Source organism: Ischnura elegans (genome assembly GCF_921293095.1).
Source record: "Ischnura elegans chromosome 13 unlocalized genomic scaffold, ioIscEleg1.1 SUPER_13_unloc_1, whole genome shotgun sequence".
NCBI lineage: Eukaryota > Metazoa > Arthropoda > Insecta > Odonata > Coenagrionidae > Ischnura > Ischnura elegans.
The window spans coordinates 6332349-6347405 of record NW_025791657.1 but is presented as its reverse complement, the minus strand read 5'-3'; the positions used below and the strand labels follow the sequence as shown (position 1 = coordinate 6347405).

Sequence of the window (15057 nt, the reverse complement as noted above, 5' to 3'; positions counted from 1 at the left end):
GAAACCCTAGTTTAAAATAGCCCAGTCAAGCAAAGAGTAGTTCAGACCTAGGGCTTTAATTGCGTATCTTACCACGAGAAGACCATGTATACAATAGGCCTACCATCGAAAAATGAAGAATTCTTCCATTTGCATTAATTTAAACCAATATATTATTGAGGTTTATTGCATTAATCCTGACATGGCTATTTCGAAAAAACATTTTTGAACTTTAAAATAAAGAAATTCTGAAATCCTTTTGCTGACAAAAGGGAGTTAAGCACTGTAACCGTAAGGGAGCTGAAATTGGGCTTAAATTCCTTTCTGGTCTTATATTTACGTAATCTTAACAAAAAGTTGATAATCTACCGTAAATAAAAGGAATATAGATGAATTACAAATGAAATGACCAATGGATGCATCAAATGGAAAGCAAGTAGTCCTCAAACACAGATATTTGGCCTATTATATAGGTATGCTCTTAGCGGAAGAAAAAGCAACTATAAAACCGCGATTCTAAACCAATCTTGTATACACGATCTTGTGATAACATACTTATTTCACAGGTAAAATGACCGTGTCATATGATCATGAAAATTGTTGATAATATTCTCTATCCATGCTGTTGCATCGATATATATATATTTGAGATGATTTATTAATAGTTGACTTATATGGACCTTTCCTTGAGCATTCCTAATTGTTTTCACGTATCATCCAAGTGAAAGTAGTTTCCTCCTGGGATTTTATGATCTTTGTCAGTGCTGTGTGGATGATTTCTTTGAAGATTGATCTGATTTAAAGATTGCATGAGATTTTGAAGTGAAAAAATGAGTCGTACCACTGGAATTTTCACGGATTCGTCGGAAAGGAAGTCAGGGAATGACCTTTGTAGACTTTGCAGGAGGAATCATGGTTATTATTACAACATATTCACTTCGAAAGTAGAATGCAAAACAACTGTTAAGGATGCCCTGCATGATTTAGTCGGTTTACAAGTAAGTGGCATATTATTCCTTATCAAATTTTTTACAATGGTGTTACTTCATCTCGCGTTTGCCCAGATAATTTCGAATAATGTTGACGAATACTTGTTTTTTTGCTATCTCAGGTTGCTGTGGGAGATGGCCTGCCCACTACCATGCGCCCACTGTGTTTGAAGAAACTCACGGAATTCATTGTTTTCAAAAACACTTGTTTGGAATCAAACGCCGTTCTGAGAAAACTTTTGCCGAGAAATTACTGCTCGGTGAGTACTTTTCGTTTTTTTTGTATTTTTATTAGAATCCTGGTACATCATAAGTTTCGGTGAGTGTAAAGTGACACACTTGCGTTGTGTGACAGCAGAAAGAACTGTAGGGACATGATTTTTTGCGGACTGCAATAGTTATGGTATACATTTGTAAGGATTAACTGAATATGGTGATAGATTAATCGCTTGGTGGCTCAAGTGGAGGAAAAATATTGTGTAATTGCTTGATGCCGTTGAATCCCATTTTAACTATATAAGCACTTCGATTAACGATCAATTGTAAACTGAGCCTACTTATTTTTCAGCTACAATAATGGGGGAATGAAATATACATTCCTGTGCAAGACTGCCTGGTGCCCTGAAACAATATGCTGGTAAGTTTTATTACCATATGCAGTGAACCGTGAGTTGAACCACCTTCAGTTGTAAAAAGGTTGTATGAAGAAAGAGGGTGTGTCTGTCATAAATGTTATTATTCCAACATACTTTTATTGGCACTTCGGCAAGTGGCCTTCTTGCCTCCACTGCTAGGGAGCAGGGTGAGGATGCAAGTGAATTAAAGCTCTATATTAGTGAAGAATCTCACCTCTTTCCCTGCAGTGAGTAACAAAAGGCTGTTCTCCTGCAAGGAAGGAGTGTGGATCCCCAGGGGTAGGTACTGTTCGTTGAAAGTACAGTGATCTTTCTTCAAGATTCCTTTTCTCTTAATTACGATGATGCAGGAGTATTTACAGGTAGTGTAACCCATTTAGTTCCAAGTTTCTAAGAACTGAAAACATGCATTCTTATCTCAAAAGAAGCCGTTTTTTCCTTTTTATGTTGTCTGCAATTGTTGCAGTGTACTTGCTTTCAATTTTAGCTAGTTAAATTCTGCTGTTGATAAATTACATCTCAATACGATCACTATTTTACTATGGAAAATCCTGGAACCAATAAATCATATCTCATGAAGATGTTTACTTATGATATAACATCCTAGGACTGATAAATCATAGCTCTTTAAGAAAACAAGGTCTCAGATTGTAATCAAACTTTTTAGTGGTGTAGTCCATCAGGGGCTGTCCACGAATCACCCACCATATGGGGTTTATAAGCAATGGTTTCAACTAAAAACGCAGTTAAACATTCACAGATCTATTTTTTTCCTGTAGAAATGGTCTCCCTTCAAGTAGGAGTACTAGCCCAATGGTCATGGTGCGTGGCTACTATCGGGATGTCCTAGCTTCAATTTTCGCGTTGAGCACTTTAATCATAATCATTTCTACTTTTCACTTTACAAATTTCAGCTGTTCATCATTATCTCAACGATTTTCGCTGAAAAATTTAGTTTTCTGTGTGGACATCTTTTTCTGCAATGTGGCGGCATCAAATTTTTTCTCATTTTTTCGCACAGATGCCTAGTTTCAATTATGTTATTTAGGTTCTTTCATTATCAAAGAAAACTTAATTCTTTTACGTCATCGTTTTAATAGAAAAACATAAATTCCAGAGGTATCTTATGAAGATAATATTGCAGTGCAGGCGTAACATGTATTACAGACCACTTTCATGGTGAAAGAAATGCGTGACGTATTTAATTTTCTGAGTATTGAATAAACATTTATTTTGCACAGAAAATATTTATTGGGAATACCAAATTTTTATGTTACTGTTCAGGTTTCTCGGGTTAACAGATTTGAGTAAAACTTAATTGATTAAGTAATTGGGCTTTATTGCCAACAAAGAAAATACATTCCCTTGCTACACACCATGGCCCCCTGGGCCCATGGTAACACACCAGGCTCACATACCAACACATACAGAGTGACTGCGAGAGACTGACCGAGACTGCCTCTCCCGCCAACTAACGTGCGTAACCAACGTGCGCACACCAACGTGCGCACACCAACGTGCGCACACCAACGTGCGCATGCGCATCAACAGTTTTGCGCAATATAGATGTACCACACATATATCCAACACACCTCCTTACATCTATATTGCACTTACACTAATTCAAACCCAACACATTTCGAAAACTTTCAAACTTTTGACGACACAAGGATTTAGTAAATACATCAGCAACATTATCCTCTGAATTTACCTTGACAATATCAATCATACCATCCCTAACACATTCATGCACATAATGGTAGTGTACCTCAATATGCTTTGAATTTTTAGTAAAATTACCATGCTTTGCAATATCAATTGCACCTGAATTATCTTCATAAACCTTCATTGGCTTTATTAATTGTACATCAAATGTACTCAATAACTCTTTTATAAATTTTAATTCACTCACTGCTTCTGACAAAGCTACATACTCTGCAAAAGTTGAAGCTTTCGTCACAGACTTTTGCTTTTTCGATTTCCAATATACAACATTCCCAAATAATCTTATAACATAACCTGTTGTGGATTTCCTATCCAAATAATCACCTGCCCAATCAGCATCAACATAACAATCAATAATATTTACACAATCATTCATTTTGTAACATAATTTCAAATCCTTTGTTAAAATTAAATATTTCAAAATTCTTAAAGCATACTTAAAATGCGTTTCATTATAACAATTTTGATATCTACTTAAGTAATTAACGCTGAAACTTATGTCAGGCCTTGTAGCTGAACTTATATATAATAAGGCACCAATTAAATTTCTGAATTTAATGTTTTTGTCACAGATATCCGCCTTCTCAATTTTTAAGTTTACTTCCATTGGTGTATTGTACAATTTACTATTTTCTAAATTATATTTCTTAACCAATGATTCAATATACTTGGTTTGATTTAATTTCAATTCATGCTTGTGGGACTCATATTCAATGGTAATCCCAAGATACTCTTTAACTTTCCCAAGATCTTTCATTTTAAATTTTTCAGATAGTAAGACTTTAACTTTCTGTATTTCTTTCTTATTTGCACCACAAATTAATAAATCATCAACAAAAATTAATAAATAAATAGAATCTTTTCCATTTCTAAGAGAATATAAGCAGGAATCAATATCACTTCTTTTAAAACCTAAATTTGCCAAAAATTCATCAAGGCATTCATACCAAGCTCTTGGACTTTCTCTTAAACCATATAAAGCTTTGAACAATTTACATACTCTTTTTGTACCATCTTCATAGCCTTTTGGTTGTTTAACATAAACTTCAGAAGTGACCTTGCCATTTAAAAAAGCAGTTTCCACATCCATTTGGTCAACTTCTAAACCCATCTGACAACAATATGACAAAAGAATTTTTAATGTCTGCATTCTTGCTACGGGAGAATAAATATCATCAATTTCATCGGTTTGCTGGAAACCTCTCACAACTAATCTGGCCTTATAAGTACCATCAGTTTTTTTTGTATACACCCATTTAACATCTAAAACTTTATTTTTAATATTTTTGACCAATTTCCAAGTGTTATTTTTAATTAAACAATCAATCTCTTTATCCATTGCCTTTTTCCATAATTTACTCTCGTTGGACTCAATCGCCTCCTCAAATGTATTTGGTACATCCGTTCTGCACATATTTACAAATATACCGCTATTGTACACATAATAATCATCAAGTTTCTTAGGAGGATTCCTGTCTCGTTGAGATCTACGAATTTCAGCTTCCCTCTTAGTGTCTGACTCTAATGATTCATTTTCAGAACTATCGTTACTTTCATCTTTCAAATCACTGTTTTCATTGTCCTCATGATCAGATTCATTCTCATTTAATCCAATACATACAACATTTTCTTCTACAATATCTACATGCCGTGCTACTATGACTGTACCATTTATTAGTACCCTGTATCCAACATTACTATAACCAATTAAAATACCCATATCTGCCTTTTTATCCCATTTTGAAGATCTTTTCTGTTCTGGAACTCTAACAAAAACAGTACTTCCGTACAAACGTAAATTGGAAACATCTGGTTTCTTACCGAAAAATATCTCATAGGGAGTTTTTCTTTCAATAGTATTGGCTAATGTACGATTTTTCAAATACGTTGCAGTAAATATAATTTCTGGCCAATACCTTTTGTGCACATTTGCTTCTGCTAACAAACAACGTGCCATATTCATTATGGTCCTGTTAAACCGTTCCGCTGTTCCATTCAGTTCATGTACATATGATGGACAATTGTTAATTACAATACCTCTCTCTCTGGTAAAATTATAAATGTCACCATTCAAATACTCCTTCCCATTATCACATCTCAAAAATTTTACCCTTTTACCTGTAAGATTTTCACATTCATTCACAAATTCAACAAGACAATCAAACACTTCAGTTTTAGATTTCATCGTATAAACTTTAGCAATCTTACTATAATCATCAATGAAAGAAACAAAATATTTTTCACCTTTAAGACCTGTGGTTTGGAAAGGTCCACAAACATCAGTATGAACAATTTCTAAAATATCTTTTGCTCTGTTCCTATTATTCTTAAATGGAACATTACTCATTTTGTTTTCAATACATAATTTACATTTCAAAAAATCTGATTCAAGTTCACTCGGAATACCGTCCAGCAACTGATTTTTCACCAAAGTATTTAAATATTTAAAATTTACATGTCCCAATAAACGATGCCATTTTTCCTTTAGAGTCATAGAATCAACACTTTTATTTGCAACATTTACCAAAGTTCCTGATTTTACTTTGCTTTTCATAATGTATAAACCATTCACTTCCAAAGCTACTGCTGTAACATTACCTTTAAAATCAATAATTTTGGTCATTTTGCCTTTAGAAACAATTGTATTACCCACAGTTATTTTGCTGTAGCTAATCAGGTTTGATTGCATATCTTTAACATACAATACATTCTTCATATTAACTAAATTCTTCTTGCCAAATGCATCAAAATAACTTAACACATTTCCGATTTTTGTGGCTTTTAGAATTTCATTATTACCCAAATGAACATTTATGGGTTGCTTCAGAACAATACATTTATCAAAATATCTATCATCATTAATGATGTGGTCTGTACAGCCACTATCAAGAAGCCACTTTATTTCATTACGATCTACATTACTTATCTCAGTGTTATGCACCGCACGATGAGCAACCGTTGTAAGCCATGCGCTGTATTCTTCATTCTTCTGTCCTTGGTCTGCGCATGCTCCGTGCCATACTCCGCGCTGCCCGCGATGAAAGCTGCCACGCCCCCTTACGAAGCCTCTTCTTCCGGATCCTTGTCTGCATCGTGATGAACGCCATGTGCCTCTGCTACTTGTCATTTGTCCACTACTTCTGCAATCTCTTCGTATATGTCCCACTTTACCACAATGGAAGCATGTTCGCTCTTGCCTATTTCTATCCGCCGCGAATGCGTTGCTTTTCCTAGCCGAAGTCTCGCATCTTTGATTTTTCAACTCGGCCATTTGAATTTTATTCCTCACATAGTCAGCTGTTTGATCCTCTTCTTTTAACGTGTCAATTAAATCACCAATGTAACTGTACGAGTCAGGCAACGTGTTCAACATATAATTTAATTTTTCCTTCTCTGAAACACTCGCGCCAGCGGTTTTCAACTCATTTACCAATTTTTCAAAGTCACTGAAAAATTTCGCCGAGTCACTGTAATCTCTAAGTCTCAGTCTTTCCAATTTATTTCTACACACAATCTGCAGTGCTGTTGACTCTTTCAGATATAAACTATCGAACTTCTTAATTATATCGTACGCCGTCGTTTTATCACATACAAATTCCAATTGCTTATTTGAAATAGCGCCGTATATATAGTTCATTGCCTTTAAATCATTTTCATCCCAATCCTCTTTGTCCGATGAAACTTTTCCTCTCATTATGACATTGTCACACTTTTTAAGTTTCAAAAATAATGTCACACGTTTCTTCCACATACCGTATTCTTCTCCGTCAAACACCGGTATAACCAAATCACTGTACTTCGCCATTTTACCGTCACTCGTACAATAACCAAGAAACCACCACGTGAACCACGGACTTCTGCTACCATGTTCAGGTTTCTCGGGTTAACAGATTTGAGTAAAACTTAATTGATTAAGTAATTGGGCTTTATTGCCAACAAAGAAAATACATTCCCTTGCTACACACCATGGCCCCCTGGGCCCATGGTAACACACCAGGCTCACATACCAACACATACAGAGTGACTGCGAGAGACTGACCGAGACTGCCTCTCCCGCCAACTAACGTGCGTAACCAACGTGCGCACACCAACGTGCGCACACCAACGTGCGCATGCGCATCAACAGTTTTGCGCAATATAGATGTACCACACATATATCCAACAGTTACATGGTTTATAAATTAGTTTTAGTCAATCATTTAAAAGATATCCTGAATCCGCTGTTAATGCATGATTTGTATCTTGATGATTACTTCCAGCCTTCTTCAGGTGAGGATGGGGACCCAATTGAGAGCTCCACTTTTTCCCTACACATTGAGTCCAATACAGAGGCATCTGGTGAGTACTATTATGGATTGCAAACAAATAACTCCATACATGGAGGAATTGATGTCAATAATAATGGACAATGTATTTGTTAATCCTTTAATTTAGCCAACTTTTCATGTGACTTCAGAAATGATTGAGAATTTGACAGTGGCCCATGTATCCACAGTGGACACGAAGTGATCTCAATGGCTACGAATGGCTGTATACAGTTAAGGCTTTGGCTACCATCAGATTGCACGGTACCCCGCTTTCTATGATCATATGTCTCTATTGATGGCTTCAAACGAGTCAAGAATTCACTAATTCTTGATTTACTTTGTGGTGTTCTTTTATAAGTTTTCCTGGATATCAGACAATTACTTATACCACTTATTTTCTATCTGAGGACGACCTGGGTTTCAATGAATTATCATCATCTTCATAATTTGCGTCTGAAGTGGTATAAGTAATTGTCTGATATCCAGTGAATCTTATAGTGACAAATCACCAGAATTTAGCACTTGGTGTGAAAATGGAGTATCTATAAGTAAATTTCGGTGTTGATAGGAAATGTGAACATGGAACTTGTTCAAATGAATGCAAAAATTATATTTGCTTTTCGTCCATTTTATATTAGTGAGAAAATTAGTGAATACATATATTTTAAATAAGTGACCCGGAAATGAAATCAGTGTGGCTAATATACAACCGAACTTGATTTGCACCCCATAATTGGAGGAGTTTGGTATGTTAGTTCTGCATAGAAATGATAGTGGGTCTCATGCTAATTTCTCTGAGTTAGATAATGTTTCTATCTATTTGTTTTATCCGTATTGCCGCAGGAGCTGAATTCTGGGGCAGTCATATTTTCCCTTTCGTGCCGTACATATTCAACCGTTCAACCGTTCGCGCCAACATTACATGGAGCCGAGGGGCATTTTCATGTGTAGAACAAGTAACGTTGATTATAGCTGTTGTGGATTTTTCAAGGCAAATGACCGGACGTTGGCTCTCGCCCTTGGGGCCACTCTCAGGCAATTTATTCTTTCCTGCCGACATCTACAATTGGAAAACGCTTTCTTTCTATGAAAACCATGAGAATATTTTAATCTCTCATAATGGGGCGAGTTGCGAAGGTATTTTCGTCCCTCAGATCTGGGACCTAGTTAAACTAGCATCTGTCCCTTACCCAGGCCACTGATCCTGTCGTAAAATTCATCCACAGTCAACTCATAGCATTACCATTGTTCTTTCAACCAAACATTGTATTTGATTTTGAATAGTTTATTCTTTTAAAATAATACCTTCAGTGAGGATGGCTCATAATTGAGTGGGAGGGTTGGGCTTAATTGGCGAGGGGTAGCCCTGAGGACTGACTTAGCTGGGTCTCTGGCTGGGCCTGAATGCATCAGACAATTGCTGCCTCAGCTGTCACTGCCCCTTCCCTCGTGTCGGTAAGAGCCGACGCCCGGTCGTGTGCCTTGAAAAATCCGTCACAGATATACCTCTTTGTCAGGTCTTCTACATATGAAAATGTCCGTCACCTCCACCCAATGCCCGGCACGAAAGGGTTAAGCCCAACCCACGCACTCATATATATCCCACCCGAGTACTCCGTCGCAAAGTGGTTATATTGTCAATGAATTTGGTAATGATATATTTTGTTGCATACTACAATGTATTATGCCTTGAAATGAATGCTTCATTTTTTTCTCTATGCATAAGCAATTTTTAAAGCAAAATTTTAGTGTTAGAAATAACGAATTTCTGAAGGTATAGTCTTTGTACCTTGTTGTTTCAATGGCAGAAATCCGTTTAAAATTCTACAATGCTTTAAAATATTCATTATTCTTTTAGAGGAGTAAATTATTGAAAATCAAATGCAACATTTGGTTTAAAAAAATACTGGTAACACAATAAGTTGTCAATGGACTCGTGCTAAGAAAGAGTTAGAGGGTCAAGTCCAGTAGCTGGCATAAAGGAGGAGCCCACACTTAAGTTGGGTCCCAAATCTGAGGGACGATACAGGGTAATTCCACCTCCAAGAAAGAGCTCCACACGGAAAGGTTTCAAATATTCTTATGCTACTCATAGCACGAAAATGTTTTCCTATTTCCCGGCAGGAGGCAGTTAAGGTGGCTGCCCATAATTTTGCAGCCCAACCCATAACCCTTCAGCGGGGATGTGGGCCGCATATGTGGGCGATAGTGTTTCATTCCTGTTTATCACATGATGGCATATTACACATGTGATTTGTAGGAGCTGTGCATAATTAAGTCGTCTCGAGCCTCTCATAGTTGTATGTTAGTAAATAGCCCAAGGTTAGCGTTAGACAGACCACGAAAGGAAGCGGGCAAGACTGGGCCACATGTGTGGCCCTCACCCCTGTGTAACATTTTTCTGCCACCATCACTCATAGCTATGCAGAAAATTTTGTATGATGTTTTTCTACTTTGATGGGGAAACAATGTTTGACTCATTTATCTTACTATTATGGGTATGTCGGTGTCCAAGTGCCCTGCTTTCTTGCATCCTCCGTAGGGGATTGTGTGGGGCTGCAAGCAACCTAAATCTCTAGTTTTACGAGTAATGAAGCTCAACCCTATTCCCCACTGTGAGTAACAAAGAGCTGCACTCCTACAATGCAGGAGCAATGATTCCCATTAGTACAGCATATTGAAATTATCCTTCTTCTGGATTCCTTCTCTCTTAGATCAGCCAATGCATGAGTATTTACAGTGTTTGTTGCTCACCTGTAGAGTTTCGATGCATGCAAATGGTCCTCTTAGAAGAATTGCAAAATAGTCATTGGAATTGGAAGCGTTCCATGTTCATTTTCTATGATAAAATGGGAATAAGCGGTCCTGTTTGTGTGACAGTTTTTCATGGTAGTTAACCTTTTGATAGAACTTATTTTACATATTTTTACGGCCCAAAGGACCGCACTGGAGTAGTAATTCAGCGGAGGATACTGCTATTTGATTAGTTGAAGCAGTTGTGGGTGCTAACAGGAGTATTATTGGTGAAACTGGTTCATTGTGACCTGGCTAAAAACTTTGCTGGTGGAAATAAGCTCACATTCGTTAGTTTGATAAAAAATAGTCGGTAAATTGAGAAAGAATTTTTACCCAGCAAGAGCAGAGCAGTGAATTCATTCCTTTTTGGTTTCCAGAAGAAATGTATGCTCATTTTATGCTGCCCCAAAACGATAAATCAGTTATTGCTCTTTCCCCAATGCATCACAAATCTGCCATTGATGCTGAAATATAGTTATATTCTACAAAATAGCTAAAATGGGCAACTATCTACTGGATCAACTCTGTGCAAATTATATTATGTGGCATGGAATACAAGATGGTGGCCAATAGTGATTTTTTATAATTTATTTAAAATATCTGCTATTATATCTGTGTTTTCATGGTTGATTGAATAACTTCTCTAGTTATAAGAAATGATTTTTTTGCTGAAGATAGCTTGGAAAATGGTTAATCTGAAATAATGAAAAAGAGTGGAATTACTGCTGTTCTTAATCTTTTACTGGACTAACTCCCCTGGAATAGAATCCTTGTAGTCATCTTAAGGATCATTCTCCAATCTTAAAAAATAATATTTCTATAGCCAATGTTTTTTTCAAACCTTTCTGGTTTATTTCACTCGACAAAAGCCTTACAAAAGTCACCCACTACTGCCAATGGTATACCTTCGCCTTGTGGTCATCCTAGAAGTAGAACCTATCCAGTTTTCACCCCTCCTTCTGTCACCAGTCATCTCGCCCCTTGTCCAAGATCCCCCTGCGGCCTATTGTATTTCCAAAAATGTAATTTATCTTATTCAATGTCAACAAGCTCCCTCCTTTCACATAGGTAAATCCTCAACCTAACCTAAGGATCAACAACCTTAGGGCATCATGCACTCTCTCCCACTTTGTATTCCTCCATGTGGCAAAACATACTGCCACCCATTAATGTCAATTCAATGATTGTTACAATGTTTAAGTTTTGGCCTCCCTTCCCCCATAGACCACCCACTTAAATTTCATTCCACCAAATTAACTTACATATGGCTTTTTCTAAGCATTACTTTCTCCCGGCTTAAATATTATCAGATAATCCCTTTAATTGCCTCAGCACACTATTTCCCCCTTGCACCCTACCTACCCTCCATTCCCCCTTCCCTCTCCCTCAGCTCTCTCATCCTTAACCTAGTCTTCTACCTATCTCTGAGGAAGGTGGATGTGTCCTACCAAAAATTTAGTTCTGTGAATGCTTTCATCTTTATAGTTTCTTTTGTATGTGCTCAACCTGGGATGTTTTTATGTTACCTATATATATTCAATGTTCATGCCACAAATATAAGACATAGACACACAAAAAGGAACAGTCACAAAAAGAATAAAACTTGGAGCTTTTAAAGTGGTAACCTTCTCTCTCAACCAAAAAATGTGAAGCTTTCTTAACAGAAGAATGTTTCTTTGGTTGAGAAGAAAGGTAACCACTTCGAAAGCTCCAATTTTTTCCTATGAGTGTTTTTTGTGTTTGACTGTGATAGTTGTAATTTGAAATTATTTTCCAGGGCTCCCAGCTCCTGAAGAAATGCTGTCGCAAATATCATCAGCTTCGTATCTCCATGATGAATGCATTGGTCCCAAATCTTTGGTGGCACAAATTGATTCCAAGCCTGGAGCATCCCAAGTAAGGATTGGAAGAAACGTTAGGGATAAAGACTTGGAGAAATTTGGCGCTCTTGATACTGATAAGATATCATGTTGCTCAATTCCTGATGATAGATTATGTAATACAAAAGAAATTGAATCACTTAAAAGCAGCGGAGGCAGAGCCACAGTGACTGTTGCTGTGGATGAAGCTGGTTTTGTTGCACCAAATACTACGGATAGCCTTAGGTGCATCGGAATCAGTGGAAATGACAGGAGTGGCTGTGAGGCAGTCATGAGAGACAATGAAGAGGTACTTGATTGCTCAAACAAAAATCCTGGGAACAGTTACTGATCTAATGAAAATTCATTTCATTCCTTCAAATGCAGAGATGGATTTAACAAAAAGAATGAGCTAATCGATCACACGAAAACTCATTTTGTTGCTCATAATTTTATTGCTGTAGCAAAATCATCAAACCAAGATGTATTTTCAAGCGGAAATGGCAGTTCTTGTGAGCCTATCACCTCCAAGGCCATAAGTGGAGTGGTGAGAAAAAGACTAGAGCCGAGGCAAAAGGAAAGTGGGCTTCTAAGGAAAACGAGTGGGGGGAAAGGCGATGAGAAAATTATGAGACGAGTGACGAGAAGCGTCGATGTTGAAGAGAAATCGACTTCTCAAAGTTCATCTTCAAAATCATCATGCAATAGAAACCTACACGATCATATGGGTGCGAGGGAGAAAGAGAGACCATTTTCATGCAGTGAGTGTACCAAGTGCTTCACTCAGAAAAGTTACCTCACCTTACACAGTCTTACACACGCAGGAATTAAAACTTATTCATGTGGTAGCAAGTCTTTCACTCAGAGAGGTAATCTCGACAGACATGCGAACAGAGGTGGGAGAAAAACTTTATTCATGCAACGAGTGTGAAAGGTCGTTTTAGGCAAAGGGCATCTTAGTGACACATTTGCGTACACATGCAAAAGAAAATCCGTATTCATGTAATGAGTGTGAAAAGACTTTCTTGTATAAGAGCCACTTAGTTAGTCATTACGTAAGCACACGGGAGAAAAGCCTTTTTCATGCTTCGAGTGTGGACCCAGCTAAAAATTTCAACCGGGTTCCGTTAATGTTTTCAACCGAACCCATCTGCATTCAACCGAACACAACATACCTCCAACCGAAATGAACTGTACCTTACTGTATACATACTTGTCCAACTGAACTCTACTGTACACTGTTCGGTTGCCCAAATACATTTAAAGGCACTTTCATCTCTGATAAGGTATAGGCTGCAGCATAGCAACACATTATGAATGAACTAATTCTTAATGTGTCACAGCAGTTTTTAATGTGTTACACGAGTCACCATTAAGGAGTGTTGAGAGGGTTTTTCACTCTTTGAATTGAAAATTCATTTCACACTTAGAAATGGTACGAGTTCCATCAAACATGTACTAAAGTAAAGCATGCAAGGAAGACTGAAAATGATATGATCAAGTGAAGAATACATAATTGAAAATTGCTGCATGAACGTTAATGATAAATTTTCTACATAGTATCATTATAAAACCTCGCCCTCTCCTTTATTATCTTTGGGAAAGTAATAGTCTTGTTCACTGAAAAATTAAGTAATGTGAGGCTACACTATATAAAAGTATAAATTTTACAACAGTGTCATATCGATAAATTTAAAATGAATTAATCACCAAAGTTCATATTAATCATTCTATTTATTATTCATTTTCATAATTGTTAGGCAAACTGGAAATGTAAAAACAGTTTTCATTTTTAATTAAAATGCATTTTCCCTCAATTTCATTCAGCGAAAATGCTACCACACTATCATCATAGACATACTGTCTCATATAAGGCACGCACATCACCATGCTACCCTCCATCTCCTCTCCAATAATTTTGAAAGGGCAACCTATTGCCAAGCAAATGCCTTTAATTTCATCATGACATAAATGCAATATCCTCATGATTCTTCTGTCTATTAAGTGCACAACACCATTATTTCTTCTTTTGGGCCTTCTGTATTGGGCACTTTCAACTATCAGGTCTCCGACCACAGCTCTTTTAAACTCAGTCAAATTAAATAGATCCACCCCTAGTATCTCTAAAGCCCTTTTTATACCCTCGTCTTGACATTGAAAAGGTTTGCCACAACCAAGAAAATGTGCACTACCAACCTGAACACATGTTTTTACCAAGGGGTAACCAATTACTTCCTTGAGGAACTTTTCTACTGTGGGTGAAACACATGGCATGGTTTTCAATACTGCCACAGACTGTTGGAGCAAAAAGCGCTTTGCAATTTGTGAAGCAACTCCTTTAGGTCCCTTTACGTATTTAAGGAGTTGCCCATTTCCACTCTCAAACGCAAATCCAGAGTGTGCCCAGAGTGGACCCCAGTCCCTTACACTGGGTGCTAGGTGAAGCACTTGATGAACATTGAATGTCATCTTTGACTTCCCGTATAGGATTTGCACATTATACACAAACTCCGTTAAATTAATATGAGCCCAATTGATATCTTCGGGCATCAATGACTGACATAATAGTTTAAACACACCTTGAGCCAGCAATACCCAGTGATTTAGATAGATGGCAGGCAAGATGTCTCGCAGGCATGGTAGACTATAAAACAAAAGCCAATTTTTCCATTCATTAGCCTTCCAAAATTTTCTTTCTCGTATTGACCTCGGCAATCTTGCAATGCCATTAGGTGGTGTCACTGCCATCAACTTCTGATTTATTAAG

At 37.2% G+C, this 15057-nt stretch overlaps 1 protein-coding gene across 1 annotated transcript; it reads left to right on the top strand.

Annotated features, from left to right (window-relative positions):
* Window positions 1-1554: 1554 nt before the first annotated feature.
* On the top strand, window positions 1555-12642 carry LOC124172530. The gene is made up of 3 exons (XM_046551977.1): window positions 1555-1605; window positions 7588-7666; window positions 12209-12642. The coding sequence occupies exons 1-3, from the start codon at window positions 1600-1602 to the stop codon at window positions 12640-12642; spliced, it is 519 nt and encodes a 172-aa protein (XP_046407933.1). The 5' UTR covers window positions 1555-1599.
* The last annotated feature ends 2415 nt before the right edge of the window (window positions 12643-15057 follow it).

Coding starts and splice junctions, on each gene's coding strand:
- LOC124172530 (XM_046551977.1), top strand. Junction 7,667..12,208: donor GTCCAATACAGAGGCATCTG/GTGAGTACTATT, acceptor ATTATTTTCCAG/GGCTCCCAGCTCCTGAAGAA.